The sequence below is a fragment of the Mesoplodon bidens genome, assembly GCF_964165515.1.
Source record: "Mesoplodon bidens genome assembly, chromosome: 10".
In the NCBI taxonomy this organism is placed as follows: domain Eukaryota; kingdom Metazoa; phylum Chordata; class Mammalia; order Artiodactyla; family Ziphiidae; genus Mesoplodon; species Mesoplodon bidens.
In genome coordinates this window covers 7960222-7987850 of record NC_138172.1, presented here as the reverse complement: position 1 = coordinate 7987850, position 27629 = coordinate 7960222, and the positions used below count along the sequence as shown (strand labels likewise).

General features: G+C 39.1%; 1 protein-coding gene and 1 long non-coding RNA gene across 4 annotated transcripts in view; one reads left to right on the top strand and one right to left on the bottom strand.

The window, feature by feature from the left end:
- The window catches only part of LOC308623116, a 47921-nt gene extending 46613 nt beyond the window's left edge, over nt 1-1308 (bottom strand). Inside the window, exon 1 of the long non-coding RNA XR_014016745.1 lies at nt 986-1308. This is a non-coding gene — a long non-coding RNA (uncharacterized lncRNA). The remainder of the gene's footprint in view (nt 1-985) is intronic.
- On the top strand, nt 1227-27611 carry THUMPD3 (THUMP domain 3 tRNA guanosine methyltransferase). 3 transcript variants are annotated; one of them, XM_081245047.1, is made up of 10 exons: nt 1227-1312; nt 2645-2933; nt 4009-4086; nt 10999-11475; nt 15738-15868; nt 18115-18184; nt 21284-21399; nt 25636-25746; nt 26376-26499; nt 26672-27611. In XM_081245047.1, exons 2-10 carry the CDS (start codon nt 2679-2681, stop codon nt 26819-26821), a joined length of 1512 nt encoding a protein of 503 aa, XP_081101173.1. In that variant the 5' UTR covers nt 1227-1312; nt 2645-2678; the 3' UTR covers nt 26822-27611. The 3 variants fall into 3 exon arrangements, with proteins under 3 accessions (XP_081101173.1, XP_081101175.1, XP_081101174.1); XM_081245049.1 differs by lacking the exon at nt 1227-1312 and adding an exon at nt 1335-1429; XM_081245048.1 differs by lacking the exon at nt 1227-1312 and adding an exon at nt 1646-1708.
- Nucleotides 27612-27629: the final 18 nt, after the last annotated feature.

The window sequence follows — 27629 nt, the reverse complement described above, 5'->3', positions numbered from 1 at the left end:
ATCTTTCTGTCTGTATATATTCGCCAATTCTAGACATTTCATACAAATGGAATATGTGGTCTTTGGGGACTGTTGTTGTTGGGTTTTTTTCACTTTGCATGTTTTCAAGGTTCATCCATGTTGCGTGTTTCAGTACTTCATTCCTTTTTTTAATGACTGAATAATACTGCATTGTGTGGATATACCACTTTTGTTTACCTATCATCAGCTGAGGGATATTCTGGTTGTTTCCACTTTTTGGCTCTTATAAATAATGCTGCTAAGCACATTCATGTAAAAGTTTTTGTTTGAACATCTGTTTTCAGTTCCCGTGGGTATATAGCTACCAGCAGAAATGCTGGATCATATGGTAATTCTGTTTAACTTTATGAGGAAAGGACAAACTGTCTTCCACAGTGGCTGTACCATTTTGCATTCCCACCAGCGAAGCCCAAGTGTTCCATTGCTCCACACCCTTACTGAAACTTGGCACTGTCCACTTTTTAAAATTTTAGCCACTCAAATAGGTATTTCACTGCGGCTTGAATTTGCATTTCCCTAATGACTAGTAACCTTGATCATCCTTCCATGTGACTGTTGACCATATGCGTGTCTTCTCTGGAGAAATATTCAAAATGGCCTTTGCCCATTTTTAACCGAATTATCTTTTTGTTGCTGAATTGTAAAATCTCCTTCTAAAATAACTTGTTGAAACTATAAATTTAAAGAAAAGTGTTAAGTAAACAACAGTACAATTGGGCAAAAAATAATGAAGGCAAAACTCAGGGACTAGTTTGAGCAATACTGGCTCAGACGCTAAGGGCAAGCATTCTGGCGTCACAGCACCCCGGTTCAAATCCCAGTTCTGCCTCTAAAGTGCTGTGGGGGACGTTTTGGGCAAGATACTTAACGTCTGTGAGACTCAGTTTCCCTGGCTCTAAGAGGGGTGGCCCCTGCCACTTGAGAGTTATTGGAACAAATTAAATGACGCGTGTGAAGCGCTTACTCAGTGCCAGCGCCGCTAAGCGCTCTCTAAAGTTAGCTACAATGACGACTGGAGACGAGGACCGCGGCCTCCCCGGTTCAGCTTGCTGAGGCGCCTGTCCGCAACCGCTGGAGCCAACCACCAAGTACTGCGCGCCCCAGCGCACAGACCTTTACACGCAGGGCCTTTCCTCAGCGACCTCGCACCGGCGCCCACCCCTAACGCGGAGCCGCTGTAACCGCGCCACCAGACTTCCGTTTCCGGGGCACCGAGGCGGCTTCCGGCGGGGTGACCTGGGCGCGCAGGCGTCGCGGCACCGGGAGCCGGAAGGGTATTCGCTGGCGGCAGGTAACCGGGCGGCGGGTGGGAGTGGCCCGGTGGGGCGCTGCTGACCCTCGGCAGGGAAGGGCGGCCTTCGTCTTGCGACCCGGGCCGGAGACTGGCTGCACTTCAGCCCGATCCACGGTGGAGCCCTTCTCGCTACCTTTCCCTGGGCTTCACCTGCTCCCCGGGATCCTGTGATTAGGGCCCTGGGGGTGGGAGTCGGGAGACGTGGGTTTCATTCTAGCCTGCGCCACTGGTTGGCTCTCTGACCGTGGTAGGATACGACCTTTCGTGGGCTTCAGCTGCCTTATTTAGCAGATGGAGGTCGTATCACAGTGATTGTGAGCTCCTTAATGGCAGGAACTGACTTCTATTTGTGTTAGACACTGTCGCCTGTCCCGGGTACAGAACAAGAACTGTGTAGGTACTCTGGGCCTACTTAAGTTGTTTTGGCTCACAAAACTTTGAAAATCTGCCGAGAACTATTAATCTCCACCTCCCACCCAGCTCTCTAGTCCCTCCTACTCCACCCCGTCCCCCACCCTACCAAAAGCTCAGATAAAGGAAATTTGGCTTACTGGTTAAGGTAGTTCACAGGTCTCTTGATGCCCATCCAAGCATCCCAGAGCCTGTCCTGTCCTAGGCATTCAAATATTTGTAGTCACTAGATGGTAGATGCTCAGTTAATCATTTTTTAATGCATGAATCACTATCCATTTCAAGGAGGAAGATAGATATCCTTAATTAGCAAGTTTTAATCATGGGCCTGGCAGTATGCTATTCCCACTGAAGTCTTACAGCAACTCTAAGAGAGAGGCATTATTCAGTTCCCATTTGGCAGATGAGGAAGTTGAGGCAATGGAGAATAAACTTGTTTTAGGTCATTCAGCCTCTGAATGGTGAGGGCAAGAATTCAGACCCAGGTCTGAAATTCCAAAGCCCCATGTTCTTAACTGCTAGCTGAAAAAGGACTAGATGCAGAAATATTTTTTTTTTTTTTTTTTTTTCAGAAATATTTTTGAATGTGTTCTAGCAACTTCTGTTTTGGGATTAACTGTTGTAGTTATGCGATGTCTATCATCAAGATAGGTTGATCCCAAACCAAACATTGCATGCTGTGGAAATACTCGTCTGTCTCCTTTTCTTCCACAGTATCTGTATTGCTTGTTTAATAATATTTTATATCCTCCACTTTGTACCCATGTTATTCAGTCCTTTTATCTTCGGTGAATACTGATTCAGTTGTGTTGCGTTGTTCTGCCAGACCTCCAAAGCAGATGTTTTTAGTTATAGTTGAAATAAGAGGTGATAACGTTTAGGCATTATGTATTTTTCTTTTCTGTACTACTTTTAAAGGGACTATATTCAGGACCTTGGAAGCACTGCCAATATGTCTGATGTTCAAGAAGCCACTAACCAGCTCCAGGATGTGAACCTTCATGAGAACCAGAGGTCTATACAAGTGACAGAAAGTGACCTCAGAAGTGAGTCTGAACATCTCCAAGTCACTATTGGAGCCACCGTGCCTACTGGTTTTGAGCAAACAGCTGCAGATGAAGTGAGAGAGAAATTGGGGTCATCGTGCAAAATCAGCAGAGACCGGGGCAAGATATATTTTGACATTTCAGTGGAAAGTCTGGCTCAGGTTTGAATGAAGCAATGTTTAAAATAGTTTTCTAAATAGATCATTTTATGGTTACTTTCTAGTTTACAGACCTCTCTGGAATCCTTATTGCTTTTCTTTGCTCTGCCCCAAATCAGGTAATTTTAAAGTATTACTGCATTTTCCATTGGGTACTGATTTGTAAGTGTGACTACTAGGTTTGCTATATTTTTTAGAAGTGATCCTAATATTTCCTGAGGATGAATTCACCAGAAAGGATCCTGTGAGACTTATGAAGAAATTCTTAGTATCTGCTACGCCTCTTAGAATTTATTTACTTCAGCATCTAGCTGAAGTTTAGACTTCAGTGGTGAAGCATAAAGGGAGAGATTTTTCTTTTTATCTGTATCAAATTTATTCTTGCTCAAAAATAATTAGGAATCACTGAAGGTGAGAAGTGAAGGTCAGCAAACTGCCATCCCACTAAAGTAAAAGCTAAGCTGTATCTCATCGCTACATAAGCAACGTGAGGGCAGGGATTGTTGCCTGTTTGTTTTTTTTTTCTTTTTTTTGGTCAGTGTCTCCCAAGCTCTTAGTATCTGGCATATAGTAGACACCCACTACATATCTGTGGGATGAATTGGTAAGCAAGTATTTTTCATCCAGTGTTTTAGTTAATAACTCAGCAGCTTTGTAAAGATAGGCCCTACCATTATCCTCATTAATTAAGGATTAATTAATTTTATTCCTAAAATTGAACTTAGGAGTAAGTAATTTGCACAGGGTTGCTTAGCTAATAATCACAGAGCTGGAGCTCAAACCCTATACAGTACCCCAGAGAGCCATGAGGGCAGTATAAAGCCCCACTTCACTGTCTTCATCTCTCCCTTCCCCCCAAACCCATGTTACCCACATAACACTTCAAGCTTCTATCCTGCCATCTGTCTTTTTTCCTTTTCTGTAGAGGAACAGAAGCTGGGAAAATTTTTAAATACACATTATAGGTATTAGCTGCTTTAAAATCTTTGTACCTAATTTTTATATTTAAATGTTGATAGTTTATGCGCTTCAAAAGCTTTTGCAGAAATTTGTTTCTAACATTTTTTTCCCTCCCCAGGTTCACTGTCTGAGATCAGTTGATAACTTATTTGTGGTTGTTCAGGAGTTTAAGGATTACCAGTTCAAAGAAACAAAGGTGAGCTATCCCAAACGCAGTAGCTGATTTTCAGCCATCTTCCCAAAGAGATTATTTCCACTTTTCACATTCTGTGTATCGTTTAACATTACTGCTGCTTTTATAATATAGAATACTGGGAGACTTATACAGTAAAATCCAGAGATTTATTGATAGTCCATCACAAAAGTTGCTTTTAAAAATCATTATTGCAGGGGGTGGGGAATGGGTGAAGGGAGTCAACAGGTACAGATTTCCAGTTATAAGTAAGTCCTGGGGCTATAATGTACAGTATGGTGACTGTAATTAATAATACTGTATTGCACATTTGCAAATTGCTAAGATAGTAGGTCTTAAAAGTTCTCGTCATTGGGCTTCCCTGGTGGTGCAGTGGTTGAGAGTCCGCCTGCCGATGCAGGGGACGCGGGTTCGTGCCCTGGTCTGGGAAGATCCCACATGCCGCGGAGCGGCTGGGCCCGTGAGCCATGGCCACTGAGCCTGCACGTCCGGAGCCTGTGCTCTGCAACGGGAGAGGCCACAGCAGTGAGAGGCCCACGTACCGCAAAAAAAAAAAAAAAAAAGTTCTCGTCACAAGAAAAAAAAATTTTAACGGTATGGTGACAGATGTTAACTAGACTTGTGGTGATCATTTTGCAATGTAAACAAATACTGAATCATTATGTGTACACCTGAGACTAAAGTAATATTATATGTTGATTGTATTCCATTTTCTAAAAAGATGAAAGAATAACAACAAAGAAATAAAAATCAATATTGAAAAACTTATAAGAAATAGAAAAAACTGTTTGACTTTCTTACAAAAGATGGACACCTTAGATGAGCTTTGCTGATGTATATGGTTTCAAAATAGAATTGCTTCTAGGCTGTGAACCAGAGTAGGTGACAGTTTGTGTCATCTACAAATAACACTTTCTCTCACCATGCTCCTTTTGCCCTGCTTTCTTCTCTAGCTTGTGTTTTGAAATAAAGCCAAAGTAATATCTAAATACTCCTTCAGTTGTTAGGATAACAGCTTTGTCCCCAACTTGTATTTAGCATCTGATTCCTAAATATTGAGACGCTGCCTAAGCTGAAGGCTGAAAATAGATCACAGTGAGTCTTTGTTGTTTTTCCTGATTGCTTTTTGGTCTGGTTTCCAGAGTCAAATGCTTGAAAACTTTTTTCTTTCAGTTTTATTGCCTCTATTAGAAATAATCTTTTTTAAAGTTGTGATGTGCTGCCTAATTCTCTAATTTTTATTTATTGACAACAGGTTGATTTCAAAAACCAGTCAAATTGATATGAACCCCCAACCTAGAAAAAAACAGACCTAAAAGAATTGAGACTCAAAATAGATGATAATTTTATTAACTAAAAATGTAACTTGCTAACACTAGTTTTATAACCCTTCAGCCTTCTGATGGCCATTGCCAACCATATTATATCTATAAAACTAGTAAATAACAGGCAGGGTACTGACAGTTTTTGCTCTTAAGTATTTCAAAATTGTGATAGTCATTTCTATACATGAATAAGTGTTAACATATTTTTTAAAACTATAAGTGTCCATCTTAAATTCTTGCCTCTAACCTACTAGGGTGTTATTAATATCTTCTTCAATTACTATGTTTTTGTCATCTTAGAATTTGTATTATTTTGAGTGTTTTTGGAGGTGAATTTGCTACTATGGAATGGTTCTATATGAGCCAGGTATTCAGAGTTGCCTTGTAAGTAACTGCAAAAGATATTACTGGTGGAAGTCCCAGAAGAAGAGCAGCAGGGATTAAGGCAGATTTTCTTTCTTTTTTTAAAAAATAATTTCACCTTTTATTTATTTTTTTTTAAATTTATTTATTTATTTTACTTTTGGCTGCATTGGGTCTTTGTTGTTGCACACGGGCTTTCTCTAGTTGTGGCGAGCGGGGGCTACTCTTCGTTGTGGTGCACGGGCTTCTCATTGCGGTGGCTTTTCTTGTTGCGGAGCCCGGGCTCTAGGTGCATGGGCTTCAGTAGTTGTGGCACCCGGGCTCAGTAGTTGTGGCACATGGGCTTAGTTGCTCCATGGCATGTGGGATCTGCCCGGACCAGGGCATGAACCTGTGTCCCCTGCACTGGCAGGTGGATTCTTAACTACTGCGCCACCAGGGAAGCCCTAAGGTAGATTTTGAAACCTCTGCAAGGGCAACTTCTCTTGTGTATGACCATGAGAATTTGTTAAGCCCTTCACTTTGTGGACTTAATTTGGAACATGCCCCCAATAAAACCTTGGGTTTTTTTTTTTTTTTTTTTTTTTTTTTTTTTGCGGTACGCAGGCCTCTCACTGTTGTGGCCTCTCCTGTCGCGAAGCACAGGCTCCGGACACGCAGGCCCAGTGGCCATGGCTCACGGGCCTAGCCGCTCCGCGGCATGTGGGATCTTCCCGGACCAGGGCACGAACCCGTGTCCCCTGCATCGGCAGGCGGACTCTCAACCACTGCGCCACCAGGGAAGCCCTAAAACCGTGTTTTTAAACACTGGCTTCTAGTTTTCATTCTGTTGACCATCAGTTTTTCTTTGTTACCTTATACTTTCTCATGGCTTATAAAAGCCTGTTAGTTTAAGCATTCTAATGGGTTCTCTTATTTTTAAATATTCAGATGATATCATGAATTTTATTAGCCTTTTTATTAACTGATTTAAAAAAAGGCTAACATCTGTGATTTAAATTTTTTTAAGCTAGTTTATACATGTACTTAGAGCAAAACTGTAAAGACTGAAAAGATATACAGTGCAAAGTATTCCCTTGTTTTCATACCACGTGTTTCCCTCCTTGGAGGCAACAACTATTACCAATTTCTGAGATATCCTTCTAGAGATATTTTATGTATATGTGTATTTTATTTACATATTTACACAAATGGAAGTATGACATACATACTGTCCTGTGCTGTGTTTTTTCTCATTTATCTTGGAGATCATGGCAATATCATTGTTGGATTTGACTGTATCACAATTTAATTGGTCCCATTTTAGGACATTAGGATTTTTCACAGTCTTGCTATTACAGTAGTGCAATGAACATCCTATGTACACCCTTGTACATATTCAGTCTGAGGGTCATTTTTCTTTTTAATAATTTTATCCCATTGATGTTTATTGACATGACAGAAATGTTTGATCTTGGTTCTGTCACATTTATGCTACACACCTTCTGCTTTCTTTTTCTTTCTTTTTAAAAATTTATGTTATGTGTTTTCTTTGCATTTTCCCCGTGCATGTGTTCTAAAATATTTGGAAGGCTTGTATTTGCTCTCTAGCTGTTACCTTTATAAATAAAGCTTAATCTACTGTTTCCACAGTATTTTTGAATCCCTACTAAGAGCAGTGATGAAATTGGCATATTTCCCACATCTCTCTTCCTTCCCTTTCACCTTCCAGTTTTATAATTTTTCTTAGTGTTGAACCACATGCCTTTAAATCCTTTAAATATACTTTTTAAAAAATCATCTTTATTTATTTATTTTAAAGATTGGATGAAACCCAAAAAGGCTTTAATGCTGCATGAAAAGTCACTGAGATTATATTCTGGAAGCACCAAACTGCCTGTGTTTTGCACTTCCTCTGCTAAGCGTTAATTTCTATCCTTTGACCTTGGGGTACCAGAGAAGAGGATATCAGTGTGCTTAACTTACTTCTCATCTTCTGTTCCCTTTCCCCTCTAAGGACAGGCCACTTTGTAACATTTACATTCTGTTTTGCAGTCATAATCCCTGTATTTGTTTTCATTTTAGTCCTATAGTTAAATTGATTATAGGCACACTGCCTGTCCTTTTGTTACAGTTTTTATCTCTTGACTGGCATGAGTTCACAAATGTTTGTCTTTCACCTTTCTGTTTGATTAATAGTTTGGGTTTAAAATTTGGAGTCACGCTTTCTTTCCTTAAGAATATCATAGACAATGTTTGTTCTCTTCTAGCATGAAATGTTGCCATGGAGAATTCTGAAGTTATCCTGTTATTTTTCCTCCTTATTTGTTGCTTTCTTGTTATTTTTGCTTGATGCCCAGATGATTTTTTTTTCAATCTTTGAAGTTCACCGGGGTACATCTCCTTGTTGCTAATTCCAGTTAAGACATGTCAGTCTGTAGAGAAATTCACTTCCATTTATGTTTCTTGAAAGTTTTCTTGAATTATTTTTTTAGTATGTTTTGTTTATTTTAACTCCCTTCATCAGGGATAAACCAGTTATACATACAGTGGGATCTCTTTGACTGTCTTTGATGTTTTATCATGTCCTCTCTAATCCTTTTTAAAATTTTTGCTCATTTTTATTGTATTTGCTTTACTTTTCTTCACATCCCTGTGTTTTCAGCGGTGGCTTTTATATGTGGTGCTTTCAATATGGTCTTCATTTTTGCAGTGGTTTGTTTTTTTATTCCACTTTTTCTTTGAAATTGACAAGATTCTGCTTCATCTCCTTCTGGCGGCTCCCCTCATCTTTTTCCTGCTTTTATATCTCTTCTTTGAGCTCTTATTTTGCAAAAGTATCTCCTTATTACATTTTTTGATGTCATGTCAACATCTTTGATCATGGTTTTCAGCTGCTCTGTGGCAGTGTCTTTCTGGTCACTGGTTTTTGTCCGCTGTTTGTTTTTCTGTCCCTTTTCTCCATTCATGTAAATCTGGTGCTGATAACTTTTGATAATTGCTTATCTTTGAATGAGGTAGTTCCTCTTGGGCCTACTGTTTATAGGAGGTTCAGGAACTGTTCCAAGCTAGCAAGAAATCCCCCTGGTTCACTGTGAAGTTCCTTTTGACAAAAGGTTGCGGTGAATGAGTTCTCTTCCTTTTTTTTTAAATAGCTTTATTGAGGTGTAATTTCCATACCACTTAATGAGTTCTTTTAACCATTACTTCTCCCTAGCCGGAAGCATTCAGCAGCTTCAGGGTTATTCACAATGTAGAGTATCTCTCCCCATCTCTACTCTGTTTCCAGCAAATAGAGCATGTCTGGAGATTCCTTGTTCAGCCTCCATTTCTCTCCTCTGCTGCTGCTGGGTACGAACAAGATCCAGGGACGCTCCCTCTCAGTGCACGTGCTTCTTCCCCGCTGTTCCAGGGAAGAGTTTACTTCCTCGTGCTCTGCAGACTGCTCTCCCCTTCGTCTGAGATCTGTAGTCATCCTCCCTTGGGTGTCTTCCTGCACCTCTGCTTTACCTTCACTGAACCTGGGAATTCTTATGTTAGAATTCTTAGGTTCTGTTTCTAGGTTAGATATCCTGTAGATTCTATTAGGATAGAGCTGGTATTTCTATTGTTCTTTTCTTTTAGAGTGCTTTCTGAAGAAAGAAAGGGGTGTACCAGTGTTATCCCACCATGTTAAACCTACAAGTCCTATAGATGCCCTTTATATGGAAATTGTTTGTAAATAAAATTGAATTTGCCCAACCTGAAATTACCATTATTTCGTCAGGTTTCAAGTAGTATTAGAGTCTTCACTCACTTCCAATTCAAGTTTCAGCTCCATCAGTCAGCACTGATTTCTTTCTACTTGGATCTTCAGGAACATATACTGTCTGCGCGAGCGCTCTGCACCAGAACTTCTGATGGAAATGTTGTCTGTTTATGCTGTCCAGCAGGATAGCCATGTGAAGTTGAGCTAATACGACTGAGAAACTGAATTTTTAATTTTAAATCATTTAAAATATTTCAGTAGCTGTATGTGACTAGTGGCTGCTGAATTGGACAGCACGGCTCTGTACCACCCATTTTCACATTTAACCACACATCCATTAGCTATTTACTGAGCACCTTTTTTACGCCAGACACTGCTCTAGATGTGGGGTTTATAGCAATGGTCAAGACAGCTAAGGTCTTTCCACCCTGTGCTTACCTTCTGGGAGGAGCCTAAACCTAATAACTTTAGATAATGTTAAGTTCTCTAAAGAAAATAAAATGAGAAAAGAATGACTTGAGAGGATTACTTTAAGTAGAGCAGGTCTCTCAAAGGATGTGCCTTTTAAATTGCTGTTAAATAATGAGAAGAGAACCAGCAATGCAGAGAGGCCATATGAAGCAAATACCTTCCAAGCAGAGGTATGAAGCTAGGGAGAGAATGATCCTGAAGTGATGTAAGAGACACAGGCAAGGGCTTCCCTGGTAGCGCAGTGCTTGAGAGTCCGCCTGCCAATGCAGGGGACACGGGTTCATGCCCCGGTGCGGGAGGATCCCACATGCCGCGGAGCGGCTGGGCCCGTGAGCCAGGCTGCTGAGCCTGCGCATCCGGAGCCTGTGCTCCGCAGCGGGAGAGGCCACAGCGGTGAGAGGCCCGCGTACCACAAAAAAAAAAAAAAAAAAAGGAAAAAAAGAGACACAGGCAAGAGTCGGGTTGTTTGGGCTTTTTAAGGAAGTTAAATTTTGGGGGGTGTAATGGGAGGCTGTTGAGGGGCTTTAAGCATGATCAGATTTACTTTTCTAAAGGATGACTTAGATACTATTTAGAAATTGGATAGATACATTTTTAACTGCTTAAGGTTTGGGTTTTTTCTTTTCAAAAATAGTTAATATGTATACCCAGCACAAAATTCAAAAGGAAGTCAGTGAGAGGTAAGCTGCCCTCCCTCCCCTGTCTTTCATCCCCTCATTTCCCCTCACTGGAGGTAACCACTGTTAATAGTTCCTTATTTGCTTATATTTTATTCTTGAATCCCAGCCTCTGATCTACCATTCTGTCTTGTATTATTCTGTAGTAGCCTTAATTTGTGTAAATCTTAATTTTCAGCGAGACTTTAATTTCCTCAGTTGCAGACATTATATTATTTACTCTTTTGTCCTGTACTCCTGCCACCCCCAACATAACAATTAATGTAGTCTGTACGCAAAGTAGGGGTTTATTTGTTCAATTAAAGTGATGAGAAATGAATGAAATGAATGGATTTCATTCTCTCTTTTATAGGAGGAAGTTCTAAAGGATTTTGAGGACTTGGCTGGGAAGCTTCCATGGTCAGACCCTTTAAAAGTATGGAAAATTAACACATGTTTCAAGAAAAAAAAAACAAAGCACAAAAAGATAAATCAGAATTCAAGTAAAGAGAAGATTGAAAGTGGACAAGGAGACAAAACAGATGAGAGAGATGTCAAAAAAGAGTTCACTAACAATGTCTTAGATTCACAGATCTTAGACTATTATGAAAATTCAGCCATCAAAGAAGAGATATCAACATTAGTAGGTGATGATTTGACATCTTGCAAAGATGAGACTGAGGAAAGCTCAAAAGAAGAAACTGATCCTGAAGTGCTGAAGTTTAGAGTCACATGCAACAGGGCAGGAGAGAAACATTGCTTTTCCTCAAATGAGGCGGCAAGAGATTTTGGGGGTGCTGTTCAAGATTATTTTAAGTGGAAGGCTGACATGACCAACTTTGATGTGGAGGTAAGTGCAGGCTCTTACTGTGATGATTCAAGAAGGCTATCATTATAAATGTGTAGAATTTTCAAGACTAACCCAACCTTATGGACAATTAAACTGAGGCCACAAAGCTAATAGGGTATCTTTTTTTTTTTAACATCTTTATTGGAGTATAATTGCTTTACAATGGTGTGTTAGTTTCTGCTTTATAACAAAATGAATCAGTTATACATATACATGTATCCCCATATCTCTTCCCTCTTGCGTCTCCCTCCCTCCCACCCTCCCTATCCCACCCCCTAGGTGGTCACAAAGCACCAAGCTGATCTCCCTGTGCTATGCGGCGGTTTCCCACTACGTATCTATTTTACATTTGGTAGTGTATATATGTCCATGCCACTCTCTCACTTTGTCCCAGCTTACCCTTCCCCCTCCCCATATCCTCAAGTCCGTTCTCTAGTTCCCATCTTGCCCCTAGGTTCTTCATGACCATTTTTTTTTTCTTAGATTCCATATATATGTGTTAGCATACGGTATTTGTTTTTCTCTTTCTAACTTACTTCACTCTGTATGACAGACTCTAGGTCCATCCACCTCACTACAAATAACTCAATTTCATTTCTTTTTATGGCTGAGTAATATTCCATTGTATATATGTGCCACATCTTCTTTATCCATTCATCTGTCGATGGACACTTAGGTTGCTTCCATGTCCTGGCTATTGTAAATAGAGCTGCAGTGAACATTATGGTACATGACTCTTTTTGAATTATGGTTTTCTCAGGGTATATGCCCAGTAGTGGGATTGCTGGGTCGTATGGTAGTTCTATTTTTAGTTTTTTAAGGAACCTCCATACTGTTCTCCATAGTGGCTGTATCAATTTACATTCCCACCAACAGTACAAGAGGGTTCCCTTTTCTCCACACCCTCTCCAGCATTTATTGTTTGTAGATTTTTTTTTTTTTTGGTACATGGGCCTCTCACTGTTGTGGCCTCTCCCATTGTGGAGCACAGGCTCCAGACGCGCAGGCTCAGCGGCCATGGCTCACGGGCCCAGTCACTCCACGGCATGTGGGATCTTCCCGGACCGGGGCACGAACCCGTGTCCCCTGCATCGGCAGGCGGACTCTTAACCACTGCGCCACCAGGGAAGCCCTGTTTGTAGATTTTTTGATGATGGCCATTCTGACCGGTGTGAGATGATATCTCATTGTAGTTTTTGATTTGCATTTCTCTAATGATTAATGATGTTGAGCATTCTTTCATGTGTTTGTTGGCAATCTGTATATCTTTGGAGAAATGTCTACACGATGACTCAAAACCTATGGGATGCAGCAAAAGCAGTTCTAAGAGCAAAATTTATAGCAATACAATCCTACCTTAAGAAACAAGAAACATCTCAAATAAACAACCTAACCTTCCACCTAAAGCAATTAGAGGAAGAAGTACAAAAACACCCCCAAAGTTAGCAGAAGGAAATAAATCATAAAGATCAGATCAGAAATAAATGAAAAAGAAATGAAGGAAACGATAGCTAAGATCAATAAAACTAAAAGCTGGTTCTTTGAGAAGATGAACGAAATTGAGAAACCATTAGCCAGACTCATCAAGAAAACAAGGGAGAAGACCCAAATCAATAGAAATGAAAAAGAAGTAACAACTGACACTGCAGAGATACAAAGGATCATGAGAGATTACTACAAGCAACTCTATGCCAGTAAAATGGACAACGTGGAAGAAATGGACAAATTCTTAGAAATGCACAACCTTCCGAGACTGAACCAGGAAGAAATAGAAAATATGAACAGACAATCACAAGCACTGAAATTGAAACTGTGATTAAAAATCTTCCAACAGGGCTTCCCTGGTGGCGCAGTGGTTGAGAGTCCGCCTGCCGATGCAGGGGACACGGGTTCGTGCCCCAGTCTGGGAAGATCCCACATGCCGCGGAGCGGCTGGGCCCGTGAGCCGTGGCCGCTGGGCCTGCGCGTCCGGAGCCTGTGCTCCGCAACGGGAGAGGCCACAGCAGTGAGGGGCCCGCATACTGCAAAAAAAAAAAAAAAAAAAAAAAAAAAATCTTCCAACAAACAAAAGCTCAGGACCAGATGGCTTCACAGGCGAATTCTATCAAACATTTAGAGAAGATCTAACACCTATCCTTCTCAAACTCTTCCAAAATATAGCAGAGGGAGGAACACTCCCAAACTCATTCTATGAGGCCACCATCATCCTGATACCAGAACCAGACAAAGATGTCACAAAGAAAGAAAACTGTAGGGTATCATTAACAAGAGCATGGGCTATTGAGACAGATCTAGATCCAACTTTTGACTCCCTAACTGTGTAACTTTGGACAAGTTATTTTCTCTGAGCCTCTGTTTCAAATGGAGCCAATAAAAGTTTATACCTGTGTGTCCTGAAGGTTAAATGAGATTATACATTTTAAGTATCTGGTGTGATACCTGGTCTATACTACATGCTTAATAGATGGGAGCTATTAAGACTTGAATTTTCTAATTTCTAATCTAGTGCTTTTTACAACATTATATGGACTTTCAGATTATAAAATTCAAAAGAATTAAAACAACAATTTTGTGTGTCTTGGTTTCAGACTTTGCTTCTGAAGTGGAATATATATATATATATATATATTTTTTTTTTTGCAGTACGCGGGCCTCTCGCTGCTGTGGCCTCTCCCGTTGCGGAGCACAGGCTCCGGACGTGCAGGCCCAGCGGCCATGGCTCACGGGCCCAGCCGCTCTGCGGCATGTGGGATCCTCCCGGACTGGGGCACGAACCTGCGTCCCCTGCATCGGCAGGCGGACTCTCAACCACTGCACCACCAGGGAAGCCCTGACATGGAATACATTTTTAAAACAAACCTCGACCTTCTAAAATCAGGACATCATTGCTAATACTCATGCTAGAGCCAGCTGTCCTCTTTCTTAAATTCTGCTAGATTCCCAAATCCAGATACCTCTTTTTAGCATGCTTACCCTCCTTGGTCTCAATATTCTACTATAAGGGTGATTCACATGTGAGCCATACTAACAAGTCTTTCCATCTCTGACAGCTTAAAAGGCCCCTAGCAGCTGACGTTTTCACCAAGAAGTCATTTACAGTTGCTTTTGGGACACTTGAATCTGGGGCAAGTTGCCTGTTCTCTCTAACTTTTTTTTTTTGCATATCAAATCAGAAGAACAAGTCCCCATTCTTTTTTTTCTTGTAACAGCTGTTATGAGAATGAATAGGCTAACCAGAACAGTGATGTCCAGAAGTTAGCATGGGAGCTCAGAGTACAGGTTCTGGAGCCATACTACATGGATTTAAATCCTAGTTTACAAGCTGTATAACTTTGGGCAAGTAAACTGACCTCTTTGTGCCTTAATTTCCTTATCTATAAAAGGAGGATAATAATTCCTAGCTCAGAGGGTGTGGCTATGAAATGAGGTAACAAATATAAAGTGTGTAGAACAGTGGTTTGCGTATAGCTAGGTAAGTGTTAGCTGCTGCTGTTAAGATCATGATGAGGAAATTTTAGGTGGAAGATTGCAGAACACATTTTATTTCAACTTTTATTTTTGTTTGAATAGTATATATTGGGTAACTGTGTGTTAGAAAAACTATAACTAAGACCAAAAAGGAACATTCTTTCACAGACATTACTTGAGTCAAGTTTTAAAAAGTACTAAAAAAATAATAGGTGTTAAAGCAAATGTGGCCCATCGTTAACAGTTGGTTAATCTAAGTGAAGAGCATACTTAAGAGTTCGTTGTGCCAGTGTTCTGGTAAGCATTTCTGGATGTTTGGAATTTTTTCCAAAAAAGTTAAAAAATTTAAAAATGCATATTAAAAACCTTCAAAATGTGTTTCTCTTATAAAAATTCGGGGGGAATCTGGTTATAGCTAACTTGTGAATACAGTGAATTAAAAGGAGAATAAAATAGATTAAAAATTTTTTAAATACAATATTCTTAAATGATTTCATTTATATGAAGCTCAAAAAAAGACAAAGTAGTTTATCATGGTAGTGGTCAGATTAATGATAATTTGTAGTGGGTATTGACAGAGGGCAAGAAAAACTATATATCTTTATATGATGGTGGTTACACAGCATTTATATGTAAAAATTACTGCACTGCACACTTAAGATTTGTGCATTTTACTGTATGCAAAGTATACCTCAGTAATAAAGTAACAAAAATTAATAAAGCCTCAAATTTTAAAATCTTAGTGATAAGTACAGTTCGAATAACCCTAAAACTATTTTATTCTTATTTTATAGGTTCTTTTGAATATCCATGATAATGAAATTGTTGTGGGCATTGCATTGACAGAAGAGAGTCTCCACCGAAGAAATATCACACATTTTGGACCCACAACTCTTAGATCTACTCTTGCCTATGGGATGCTCAGGTAAGAGAATGGGTTTGCCATGTAGATGAAAGTGACAACTTGGTTTGAATTTTCCCTTCAAAATGTAATTTTTTGTGAGGTACTGTGTTAGAATCTAGTAGTTAAGGAACAGGATAAAAAGCTAAAGCTCTCTTTCTTTGTATCCAATGTTGATTCTTTGAGATCCTGAAAATATCACTTAATTACTATCTCAATCTTCTTGATTTTAAAATGAGAACAATAGTTTTCATCTGCCTCTTGAACGTGGTTATCACGTTTCTGTTTAGAAAGGATATACTGCTTGTTGGGAACTAGAACAAATTCTGCTTTGTTTCATTTCTATGCAGTGAAGCAGATGAAAGCAGAGATTTTTTTTAATGTGTATAATGTATAAGTGAACACAGAGAGCTTTTACTTATGTTTTAAAATTTTATACTCACATGGAAAATTTTCCAAGAGCAAGACATAACTTTCTTTCGCCTTTGCCCTTTTCCCTTTGATTGGGCTTATGTTTTAAAATTTTATACTCACATGGAAAATTTTCCAAGAGCAAGACATAACTTTCTTTCTCCTTTGCCCTTTTCCCTTTGATTGGGTGTTTCTTTCCACCACTAGGTCGAGTTGTTTTCTCTAGGTTTCTGTTTGCCAGACTGCAAAATGGGTTTGATATTAGACTTAAAGGATTATTAGTGAGGAGTAAATTGCAAAAACAGATGAAAAATACCTATTACGTATGGTGCCTGGCATAGCCTGGTAGTTAATTGTATTTCCTTCTCCAATCTTTGCTTCCTCTTTTACCCTGCTCATCCATGGAGTCCTAGTTCAATACAATTGGAACCTGTCAATTCAATGACAACAATAGAAAACTGCACCCGTTTGATTAAGGAAGAGTTCCTAGTCTTCATTCATTTAACAAACGTTTATTATCTACTGCCAGGCATTATGGTAGGAGCCAGGGATATGGAGAGTTATTTTGGGTGGAACTGTTAGAAACCTAAGTAAGCTAGTTTAAGATTTAAAAAAAGTGATGATTGTGTGGGAGAGGGAATTACTGGCAAGATACTGAGAAGTCTTGGGAAATCCACAGAAAAACTAAAAGCCATATCTTAAGAAGGGTAGGAACCAGGTGTTAGAAAAGCACCAGAAACCTAGACAGTCACTTTTATCTACCCTGGGAGCCTACGGGTTCTTGTCTCTGCTCATCTGTGCAAATGGCTGCCCATCATCTAAATTTATGTATTTCCAATTTTAAATAACCAGCCAGCCCCATACTGCCTAGGTCTTCTAGCTCTTTGTTCCCATGTCTTAGAAGAGAGAATCTGGTTGACATAGTTTCAGTCATGTGTTCACCCAGACCCAGCAGCAGTGGCTGGGAGTACAGGGTTGCTTACTACCAAGAGGGTTGCCAAGGATTCTGTTGCCATGTGTTGAGGGGCAGGAATGGAGAAGTAGAGCTGGACAGGTATTACAAAAAGAATCCAGAGCTAGTCCCCAAGAATCTCAGTTTTGTCGGGGAGAACCATAATAGAACATGGAAAGAATAGTAGGACAAAAGAAGGAAAGAGAAACCTTGTCACCTGTCTGAGGAGGGGATGTATCATAGAAGAGGTAACATTTAAGCCACTAACAGTAATGCCTCTAATCCTGACTCTGTCACCTACTAGCTTTGTGTCCATGGTCAGGTTTGCATCAGCTTATCTGTAAATGAGAATAATAATAGTAACCTATCTCACAAGATTGTTAAAAGGATTAAAAGAGATAATGCATGCAAAGAGCTTAAATCCATGCCTGGCAAATACTAAGTGCTCAAAGTAAAGCAGTTATTTTATAGCAATGTTATTATCTTTAAAATTGAATTAATTAGGAAAGGAATACTGAATGAATAATTTCCAGTAAACTTATATTGATACATGTTCTACTTGACACATTTGAGTTGTTTTAAATGTAACAACACAGGTCTGTATACAAAATAACATGTGTTTTCTAAAAGCATATACACACATATATTAAAAGATCTAGAAGCTATTTCCATTTGGAAGTGAAATAGGATTTTGGATGGTAGTCGAAGGGGACTTTTAGTTATATGTAATGTTTTTGTTTTTTTAAGTGCTAGGATATAGAGTCAACATGTAATTACAAATTGATTTTTAAAATAAATATCAGTTGTTTCTTCATGCTAGCATAACAGGCCTTTGATCTTACAGCTTTAGGAATAGTCGTTGTGGAAGTCTTGTCTGTTCACATAGGCTGTTTTCTTTCTTCTCTAGGCTCTGTGCTCCTCAGCCTACTGATATAATAGTTGATCCGATGTGTGGAACAGGAGCAATATCAATTGAGGTAATAACTTTTCTTTAGCTTTTATTTATTTATTTATTTATTTATTATTTTTTTAGTTTTATTTTTGTCTGCATTGGGTCTTTGTTGCGGTGCATGGGTTTTCTCTAGCTGTGGCCAGCGGGGGCTATTCTTTGTTGCGGTGTGCGGGCTTCTTATTGCGGTGGCTTCCCTTGTTGCGGAGCATGGGCTCTAGGCGCGTGGGCTTCAGTAGTTGTGGCACGTGGGCTCAGTAGTTGTGGTTTGCGAGCTCTAGAGCACAGACTCAGTAGTTGTGGTGCACAGCCTTAGTTGCTCCGTGGCATGTGGGATCTTCCCAGGCCAGGGCTCTAACCTGGGTCCCCTGCATTGGCAGGCGGATTCTTAACTGCTGCACCACCAGGGGAGCCCTTCTTTAGCTTTTAGATAAGGAAGTGATACATCCAGAATGTTCTAGAACTCATGGGTAAATTAGACATAATGAAATCACCAAGGTTAGGTCCATGGACCCAAGAGTTTTGAGTGAATTACACTAGTAAAGCTGGAACTTTTGTGATAAGGATGTAGCCACTTATTACAAATAGCCAAGGACTAGATTTAGGTTATGAGTCATGTTTAGTCACCGGAATACAGAGGAGGCTGAGAATTACAAACTGGTGAGTCCCATTTCTGTAACAGACAAACTGGTAGACTTGAACACAAAAGATAATTGAAGGTACAAGCATGAACTGGAGGAGGGCATTTCATCTCTATAAAGTGAGACTATGCTTCTTCATCCTCCTAGGTTCTTGTAAGATGGGGAAGCCTGTGACCATTAGTTAGGTTTGTTAGGAAGTCTAGCAAGGTTACAGAGTTTTCAGAAAATACCATGACATTGAGAGGACTCAAAAACTGCCGAAAGCAAAGCAAGAAATAGAAAGGCATTTTCTAATTGGAGAACATTTAACAGGAGAGTCTCCTTGAATCTGTATTATTGAATCAATATTATCTAAACTTTTATAATAAATAATTTGGAAGAGGGCGGCAGTAAAATTGCTTAAATTTGTAAAAAATTTAAATTAAATTTAAAATTAAATTTGTAAAAAATTGCTTTACGTAGAGTATACGTAAAGCCAATGGGAATAAACTGCAGGGAGATACTACAGATTCTGTGACTAAGCAGAAACTGGACAGATGAGCAAGTCCAAAACAACCCACAAAGGGAAAAATAATCCAGACTGCAATTAGAAAATGACATCGGCTATCTGGGAATTAGAATCCCAGTAGGAAATCATAGTAGTCTAGATGACTGCTGTTTTCTGCTAGTGTCAGCTAGAGAAATTTACTCTGGCTAAAGAGCCACACAGAGAAAACTCAGTTGTTGTCACAAAGAATTCTGGGAACAAAGCAGAGTGTGCTTCTCTAGCATTAAACTATGATGTGTCTATTGTCTGGAATAGCAGTGAACGTCACTACATGTCAAGAAATATACAACAGAGCTAGAGAGAGACCAGAAGAGCTCCCAGCCCCACCAAAAAAAAAGAAAAAGATAAAAAGAAAATGTTTGCGGCATTTCCATGTAGGGGTAGGCATGAGGATGTCAATATGGAGAAACCTAAGTTGGTATATGATCAAAATGAATGAAATTATGAAAGGAAAGGGTATATAGACAGTTTGTTCACCAAAGTATAAAGTATTTGATTTATAATACTGCCTTTAAAACTTGGAAGTACTATAAAACCCATCTCTTTCAGGGGCTGAAAATCTCAATAGGTTTAGAAGAAAAAATGAATACTGGGCAATCAGAATCACCAGAGAGGCTTTCGTCAAACTCTACATCATCCTCCCTACATCACCCTTCTCCATTACCCTCAAGGGTCTGGGCAAAAGAAAAAGCTAAGAAGCCCTGTATCCATAGATATGGGGGTATTACTGTTTACCAAGGAAGAGGTGTTTGTTACTCATCCCTAAACCAAGGGCAGAACTGTCTCTGCTTTCATGTCAGAAACCTTCTGTTAATCTGCATAGAACATTGTTCAGGCCTAGGGTAGTATGTCACCTCATTGCACAAATAATATGGAAAGCTCAGTATTTCTGTTCTGCTGACATGTTTTTGATTTAAAATTACAAAATCCTGGGTTTCCCTGGTAGCGCAGTGGTTAAGAATCCACCTGCCAGTGCAGGGGACATGGGTTTGAGCCCTGGTCCGGGAAGATCCCACATGCCACGGAGCAACTAAGCCCGTGCACCACAACTACTGAGCCTGCACTCTAGAGCCCGCAAGCCACAACTACTGAGCCTGAGCGCCACAACTACTGAAGCCCGCGCACCTAGAGCCCGTGCTCCACAACAAGAGAAGCCACCGCAATGAGGAGCCTGCGCACCACAACAGAGAGTAGCCTCCGCTTGCAGCAACTAGAGGAAGCCCGTGTGCAGCAACGAAGACCCAACACAGCCAAAAATAAATAAAGTAAATAAATTTATTTTTTTTTAAATGACAAAATCCTTTCAAGAATATGGTGGTTATCATTCAAAAGCCTATATAATAGAGACTACACTTTAAATTCTCAAATATTCCAGGTTATCGGATTATATAAAAATTCCATAATCACAAAAGGATATAGATTGGTCAGTTTGATTTGGTTAACGTCTTCAAACTACGTTTGTATTTAAAGTCTGTAATGCCTACTGTGTGGCAGACACTGCTGGGTGAGGGACTGAGTGACATACCAGACCTATCCTTCAGGAGTTCCCAGACGTGTTGAGCGGCAGACAGGTATAGAAATAATTAAAAAGAGAGCAAGTGCAGTGGCAGATACATGTACAGAGTGCTTTTGGAGGGGCAAATGAGAGACAGCTTGGAGAGTTGTGCTTGATGTCACAGAGAGCACGACATTTGAGCTGGGCCTTGAGAGATGAGTAAGAGTTCAGCAAACAGAACAGGAGGGCATTTCAAGCAAGGGGAATAGCAAAGTTGACAGCATGCAGTATTTTGCCACTTTAGAAAAGCACTGGATTATTGGATTGGATTGGATTGTCTTGTTTATTGACAAGTGATTGAAATGATTTTACCTTTAATCATTTTTTGGTTTTTTTTTTTTTTGCAGTTTGCTACTTGTTTTCATATATACTCTTGTCTTTTAGGGGGCTACAGAATGGTCTAACTGTTATCACATTGCTGGTGATAATAATCCGTTGGCTGTGAATAGAGCAGCAAATAACATCTCATCTTTATTGACCAAGAGCCAAGTGAAAGAAGGGTAAAATTTTAACTTAAAAGATTTTGTAGCATCTCTTAGACTTAGATAATCAGTTTTCTTTTTTTAAATTAATTATTTATTTCTTTTTGGCTGCGTGGGGTCTTCGTTGCTGCACACAGGCTTTCTCTAGTTGCGGCAGACGGGGGCTACTCTTCATTGTGGTGCACGGGCTTCTCATTGAGGTGGCTTCTCTTGTTGCAGAGCACGGGCTCTAGGCACCTGGGCTTCAGTAGCTGTGGCACGTGGGCTCAGTAGTTGTGGCTTGCGGGCTCTAGAGCACAGGCTCAGTAGTTGTGGTGCACAGGCTTAGTTGCTCTGCAGCATGTGGGATCTTCCTGGACCAGGATCAAACCTGTGTCCCCTGCATTGGCAGGCAGATTCTTAACCACTGCAACACCAGGGAAGTCCGATAATCACTTTGCATATTGGCTTTATGAACTAATACACCCAGTGTATTGTGACAGTGTTATAGCCAAATGAATATATTGAGACTCCATTTAAATTTTAAAAGTTGATTGAAACTAATTTGTATTTTTAAAATATTTTAAATTTAACTATTATTTCCCCCACCCTAATGCAACTATTTTTATTTCTGTCTTCCTTTTTCTTTCCTTATTCAGATATCTTTTTTCCCATGTAGTGGAAGAACTGCATAGATTCATTTTAATTTCATAAGTTTTCCATTAGTGCATGCAGGCATCCAGCTGGGGGTTTAACAGAGGCACAAGACTGCTCTTAAGTGACTAGTGGTCTTTTCTCTGGAAATGTTTTAGTATTGAATAAGTGATGTAGTTTGGAGAAGGCACCCTGTGAAGGGGGTGAGAGAAGGGGCCCTAGCTGTCCTCCTAGCTGTCGGGGAAGAGGACAGAAGTGGCAGCGGTGCACTCTCATATCTGAAACTTAATTGAACACAAACAAGGAACTCAATCCTCTGCTACATGCTATAAGGATTAGAGAAATACCGGGGGAAAAATAATCTAATATTCAAATATTTGCATATCCCACACGTATTAGCTTTCATGTCCTCTTGTTAGTATGCTTCAGGACCACTTTTGATGATTGTAGTCTTACAAGACCACATGGGCCCCAGGACCTAATTCATTCATAACTCAGACTGACACATAGACACGGTTTGTAATCATTTTCTCAATTCAAGATTTCTAGGTTCTTGTAAAGCAAGTACATATTAAAATATTAATATTTTCTAATGCAGTTAAACAGTTGAAAACATTAAAATTTTTTCAAACGCTTTTTGTTTTTATTCAATCTGTTTTTTAATGACTGCAGAGTATTCCATTGTACAGAAATATTAGTTTATTTGGCCTTTCCTCTGTTATTTGGCACTTAAATCTGAGTTGGAAAAGACCTGAAAGCTGTCCCTACAGTCCCTAAATGTCCTGTAGGAGATCCTGACCAATGGTCCTCCAGCCTGTATAAATACCTCTTATGACTCTGAAGGCGGTTGATTCCAGCTTAGCACAGCTTTGAGTGCTAGTCATATCTTTTAGGGAACTTGAATCTTTCCCTGTACCTTGTACAGATCTGGGTTTTTTCTTCCACTTGAGTCCATAAAGAAAAATCTTATCTCTGTGTCACAGTGATGATTAACATCAGATATTTGAAGGGCATATTTGAAGGGCTACCAGCCCTCCTCTCCCTCCATCCCAGCTCTCCACATCCTCTCTTCTCCAAGCAACATATTCCAGGGTCCTTCAACCATATCCCTTTGATATCTGTGCATTGAAAGTCTGTTAGCCTCTGGGAAACTTCCCATCCTGAGATGTATGTTGCTATAGTACCTTAAGCCCTAGCCCATTGCTACAAATTGCATTGACGACACACCATCTGTGCCAGCCTTTCACCATTCTTTCAGTCTCAGCTGTCTTTGGGAAGAATTGGTTGAAATAGCACTTGGTCTGCAGTTTCCTACGAGAGGCCTCATCACAAAATTGTTTCTCTGGTCTCCTCTGCTTGGAGTCCTTCATTTTCTTATAAAGTGGCAGAAATATGTAGCGGTAAGCAGATTTGTTAGGCCTTACAGGTGCTTCATATCCAGGAGCACAGGAAGTCGTTATATCCCATGATTGACCTCACAGCTGCCTCCATGACCCTTAATGTGAGGTTTATATTTGTAAGTAGAAATCAGTTGTTTTTAAGAATATTTGTTCATTTTATGCAAATTTCATATTTATTATTTATACATGGTATGCCTTAATATTATTTTATGTCTGTATATTGCCTATCCTCTTTTCTATGCTAGTTTTTTTTTTCCCTTTTGATTGCCAGTGCTTTGTTTTTTCATATACTATTCTGTGGTTTTATGCTTGATGCTTTTTGTTTTTTATTCCTATTTCCTATTGAGGTCTTTTCATTTGTTATCTAAAATCTTAAGTTATATGCTGTAAATGTCTTCTTTTTAATAAAAGTTTTTACTGGAGCTGACTTTTATGGTAAGTACTCCTGTTGACCATATCCTATAGATTTTGATAAATCTCTGTTTTGGTTACTTTCTAAATGGTTGGTTATATACTTTGATTCTCTCTGATCTAATTGTTTAGGACAGTGCTTTTCACACTTTAATGTGCAAATGAATCACCTGGGGAACCTGTTAACTACGCACAGATTCTGATTCAGTAGGTTTCGGATGGGACCTGAGGGTCTGCATTTCCTGGCAAGCTTCCCAGTGATGTTGATGGTGCTGGTCTGTGGCCCAACTTTGAGGACCAATAGTTTACATCATTTTTTATACATAAGTAGTTAAAAGCTTTTAGTTTATTTTTATATTATTTTTTATTGTGATTAATGAATTTTTATGGTATATTGTTTTATATTTTGAGATTTTTTCCTGAGGCGTACATGACTAGGGTTTCTTTGAAATCTGATACTTTTAAGCAAATAATTTTTCTATTTTCTGAATATTTTATATTTGGTTTTCATATCCTCTGCATCTTCACTTTTTGTCTGTTCAACCTGTACTATTTCTATCAATCTTACCTTGATTTTTTAAAAAATATTTATTTATTATTTATTTGGCTGCATCGGGTCTTAGTTGCAGCATGCGGGGTCTTCATTGTGGTAGGCGGGATATTTCATTGTGGTGAGCGGGACTCTCTCTAGTTGTGGTGTGTAGATTTTTCTCTCTCTAGCTGTGAGTTTGTGGCATGTGGGCTCTCTCGTCGAGGCACAGGAGCTCAGTAGTTGTGGCAATGTGGGCTTAGTTGCCCCACAGCATGTGGGATCTTAGTTCCCCAACCAGGGATCAAAGCCACATCCCCTGCATTGGAAGGCAGATTCTTTACCACTGGACCAGGGAAGTCCTAATCTTACATTGACTTTTAATATTTTTTGCCTTTTTTGTTTTATTGCAGCTATTGGTGCTTGTGAGTGTAACACATATTTTTAATATCTGTATTTTTTCCTATTATGTAGTGATTACCTCTATTGCATTTTATTTTTCCTTAAATTCTTTATTAAATATCAATATTACATTTAATTTCTGCTCATCATCTTTGCTTTTAATTTTTAGCCTGTGCATTATTATTACCTGTTTTAATTTTGTCTTAAACTAGTACCTTTGCCTTAATGGGGAGGATTTAAATCATTTATATTATTATATTCATTCTGCCTTCTGTCATTATTTTTTTGATGTTAACTTTTTTGTTCTCTTGTTTTTTTATAGTATGATACATGTTTTTTAATCTTAAGACCAGTACCTCTATATTTCCTAATTTTACATGTTTCTTTAGGTCTCCTTTTATTGCTGTGTAGACTTACCAAACTTTATCCTTCAGATGTGTCACCTCATCAGCTTTTTTCTCTTTAGTGTTCTGGTTTTTTCCAGTGTATGTTTCATCAACAATGTTTTTACATCATCAGTTATGTAATTAACTACCTCAACGTTGTTTTCAAGTTGTGTACAGTTCTTTGTGTTAACGGTCTTTTCCCCTTAATCTGTCTTCTTAAATTATAGATGAAACAGATATAGACATCTTTTGAAAACCAACCTTAACTAATTTTTTAATTTACTTGTTTCTTACGGACTGTCATTATAAAAGTTTTAGCTTATGACCTATGCTTTCTGCCTACCTGCTACTTCAAAAATTTTTACTAAGTTGTTGATGTTGTCATTGATATTATTTTAGTTTTTGTATTTTACAGCAGTCTCTTCAGAAGAAAAGTCTTTTAAAATTTCATCCTTCAGGATATGTTGAAGCACCTTTTCTTTTGTTGCCACAGCAAACTGTCCTGGGGCTTGCCCATAGATACTATTCAGTGGGATATCTGCAACTTACCACTAAGAACTGGCTCTGTGGACATTATTGTAACAGACATGCCATTTGGAAAAAGGTGGGACTTGTAAAAAAATTAATTTTACTTTCATTTGTTATATTAGTACCCACTTGTCTTCTAAATCTGTTGTATTTTCCTTGAGCTTATTCTGTCAGAAATCTTGTTTCTTTTAGCAGACTTAACAGTTTTTCACTTAAGAATGTAACAGTATGATAGATTCACCCATTTTGTTTCTTCTGAGAACTCAGGAATGTATTAACTACACTTTGATCCTGACCATCACAGGTTTATCCACTTTGTAGCCCCTTGTTGAATTACATTAATACTTCAGAGAAAGGTTGAGGAAAACTTGGTTATCAGGATATTTTTTAATCACTGGTTTCATTTACATAATGATTGCTTATACTCATTAAGGGGACAACTTACATAACTATTAACATAACTATTATAGTTGTCAAATCTTTTCCGTAACCAGTTCATCCCATTCAGAATTCTAAAAACTTACTAAATCTAATCATTTCATTGACATGTAATGACAAAGCTCTGGCTCTAGAAGGCAACTATTTTTCATACCTCAGGACTTTCTTATTGCAATGATAATGAGCTTTTAGTAACTTCTCATTTCATATAGTCCTAGATACTTATTTTTTGCAAAAGTAAGTGACTCATTAGACCTTCTTTTATAGGATGGGCTCCAAGAAGAGAAACTGGAACCTTTATCCAGCTTGCCTACGGGAGATGAGCCGTGTCTGTAGGCCAGGGACAGGCCAAGCTGTACTACTGACCCAGGATAAGAAATGCTTTATCAAGGTGCTGTACGTTAGCTTGAAAACTCAGCCCATGACAACTTTAGGACCTTTTTAAGTACACTTGGGGATATTTCAATAAGATTTGTTTTCTCCCAGTGTTTCTTACTAAGACCCCTGGTTGGTAGAGAAGCAGTTATCAGCTAATTACTTTTCTACTTTTTGTGTGTACACAGGCATTATCTGGAATGGGACACCTATGGCGGAAGGTACATACCGTCTGGGTCAACATAGGGGGTCTTCATGCTGCAGTTTATCTTCTGAAACGTACACCTCAAACTTTTGTTCATCCTTCAGAACAAGATGGAGAAAGATCTCCTTGGTGATGCAAAGACTGAAGGTGATTAGTAGTGCTGCCAGTGCTTCCTGACAGTGGACATGTCAGCATGAAGAACTTGCTTTGAGAGAAAAATAGTATTAATAAAAGTGAAGTTTGGTGTAAATCTCTTCACCCTAGATAGCAAAAGGTGTGAATAGAATGGAACAAGTCTTAAGAGAAAGCAGAGCTTTTCTTTGGAGCTGTTGTAGTTGGGCAATTAGTACTTTTCTTAAAATGCTTTAAAGATGCTAAGCCTACTAAAATACTCTGGGATTTGGGTTTAGAACATTTTATTTTCAGGCTTTTTAGCAGTTTCTGTTTTCCACTGTAGCAGGTGAAGCTACCCTGGCCTAAGGGAAAGGCAGAGAGCATAAACAGATCATGAGGTTACATTTCATTGCCTCTGCAGCTTTGTTATTTAGTTGTTCAGGTTCTTCACCTCAACTTTAAAAAATGAAGCATTATTTTACACTTTGTAAAATAGTGTTTGCCCTATGACAAGATGAAATCTCACAAGACCTACAGAAAAGTTTACTATCTGCTTTAAAAATTACAATATGCATCCGTTATTCAGATTAATAGAAATAGACATTTCTATTTGTAAACAGCAGGGATTACACCGGTAGATGAAGTACGGGACCAACAAGCCATATTTAAATAAATTTTTCTTTCAGTACACAAAGGTGGTGATGCTTTTCAAAGTCAAACATAAACCTGTCAAAGTATTTCTGTTGGCTTCTCTAAAGGACTAGAGAACAAACTGATGTATCTTTGAATTAAAAACTTTGTGCAAGTTCTTTTATTTTCTCTCAGTC

Bases quoted from the DNA above. Each gene is read 5' to 3' on its own strand.
- THUMPD3 (XM_081245047.1), top strand. From the start codon at position 2,679: ATGTCTGATGTTCAAGAAGCCACTAACCAGCTCCAGGATGTGAACCTT. The intron at 11,476-15,737 runs GTAAGTGCAGGC...CTTATTTTATAG, and splicing joins TGACCAACTTTGATGTGGAG to GTTCTTTTGAATATCCATGA. The intron at 26,500-26,671 runs GTGCTGTACGTT...GTGTGTACACAG, and splicing joins ATAAGAAATGCTTTATCAAG to GCATTATCTGGAATGGGACA.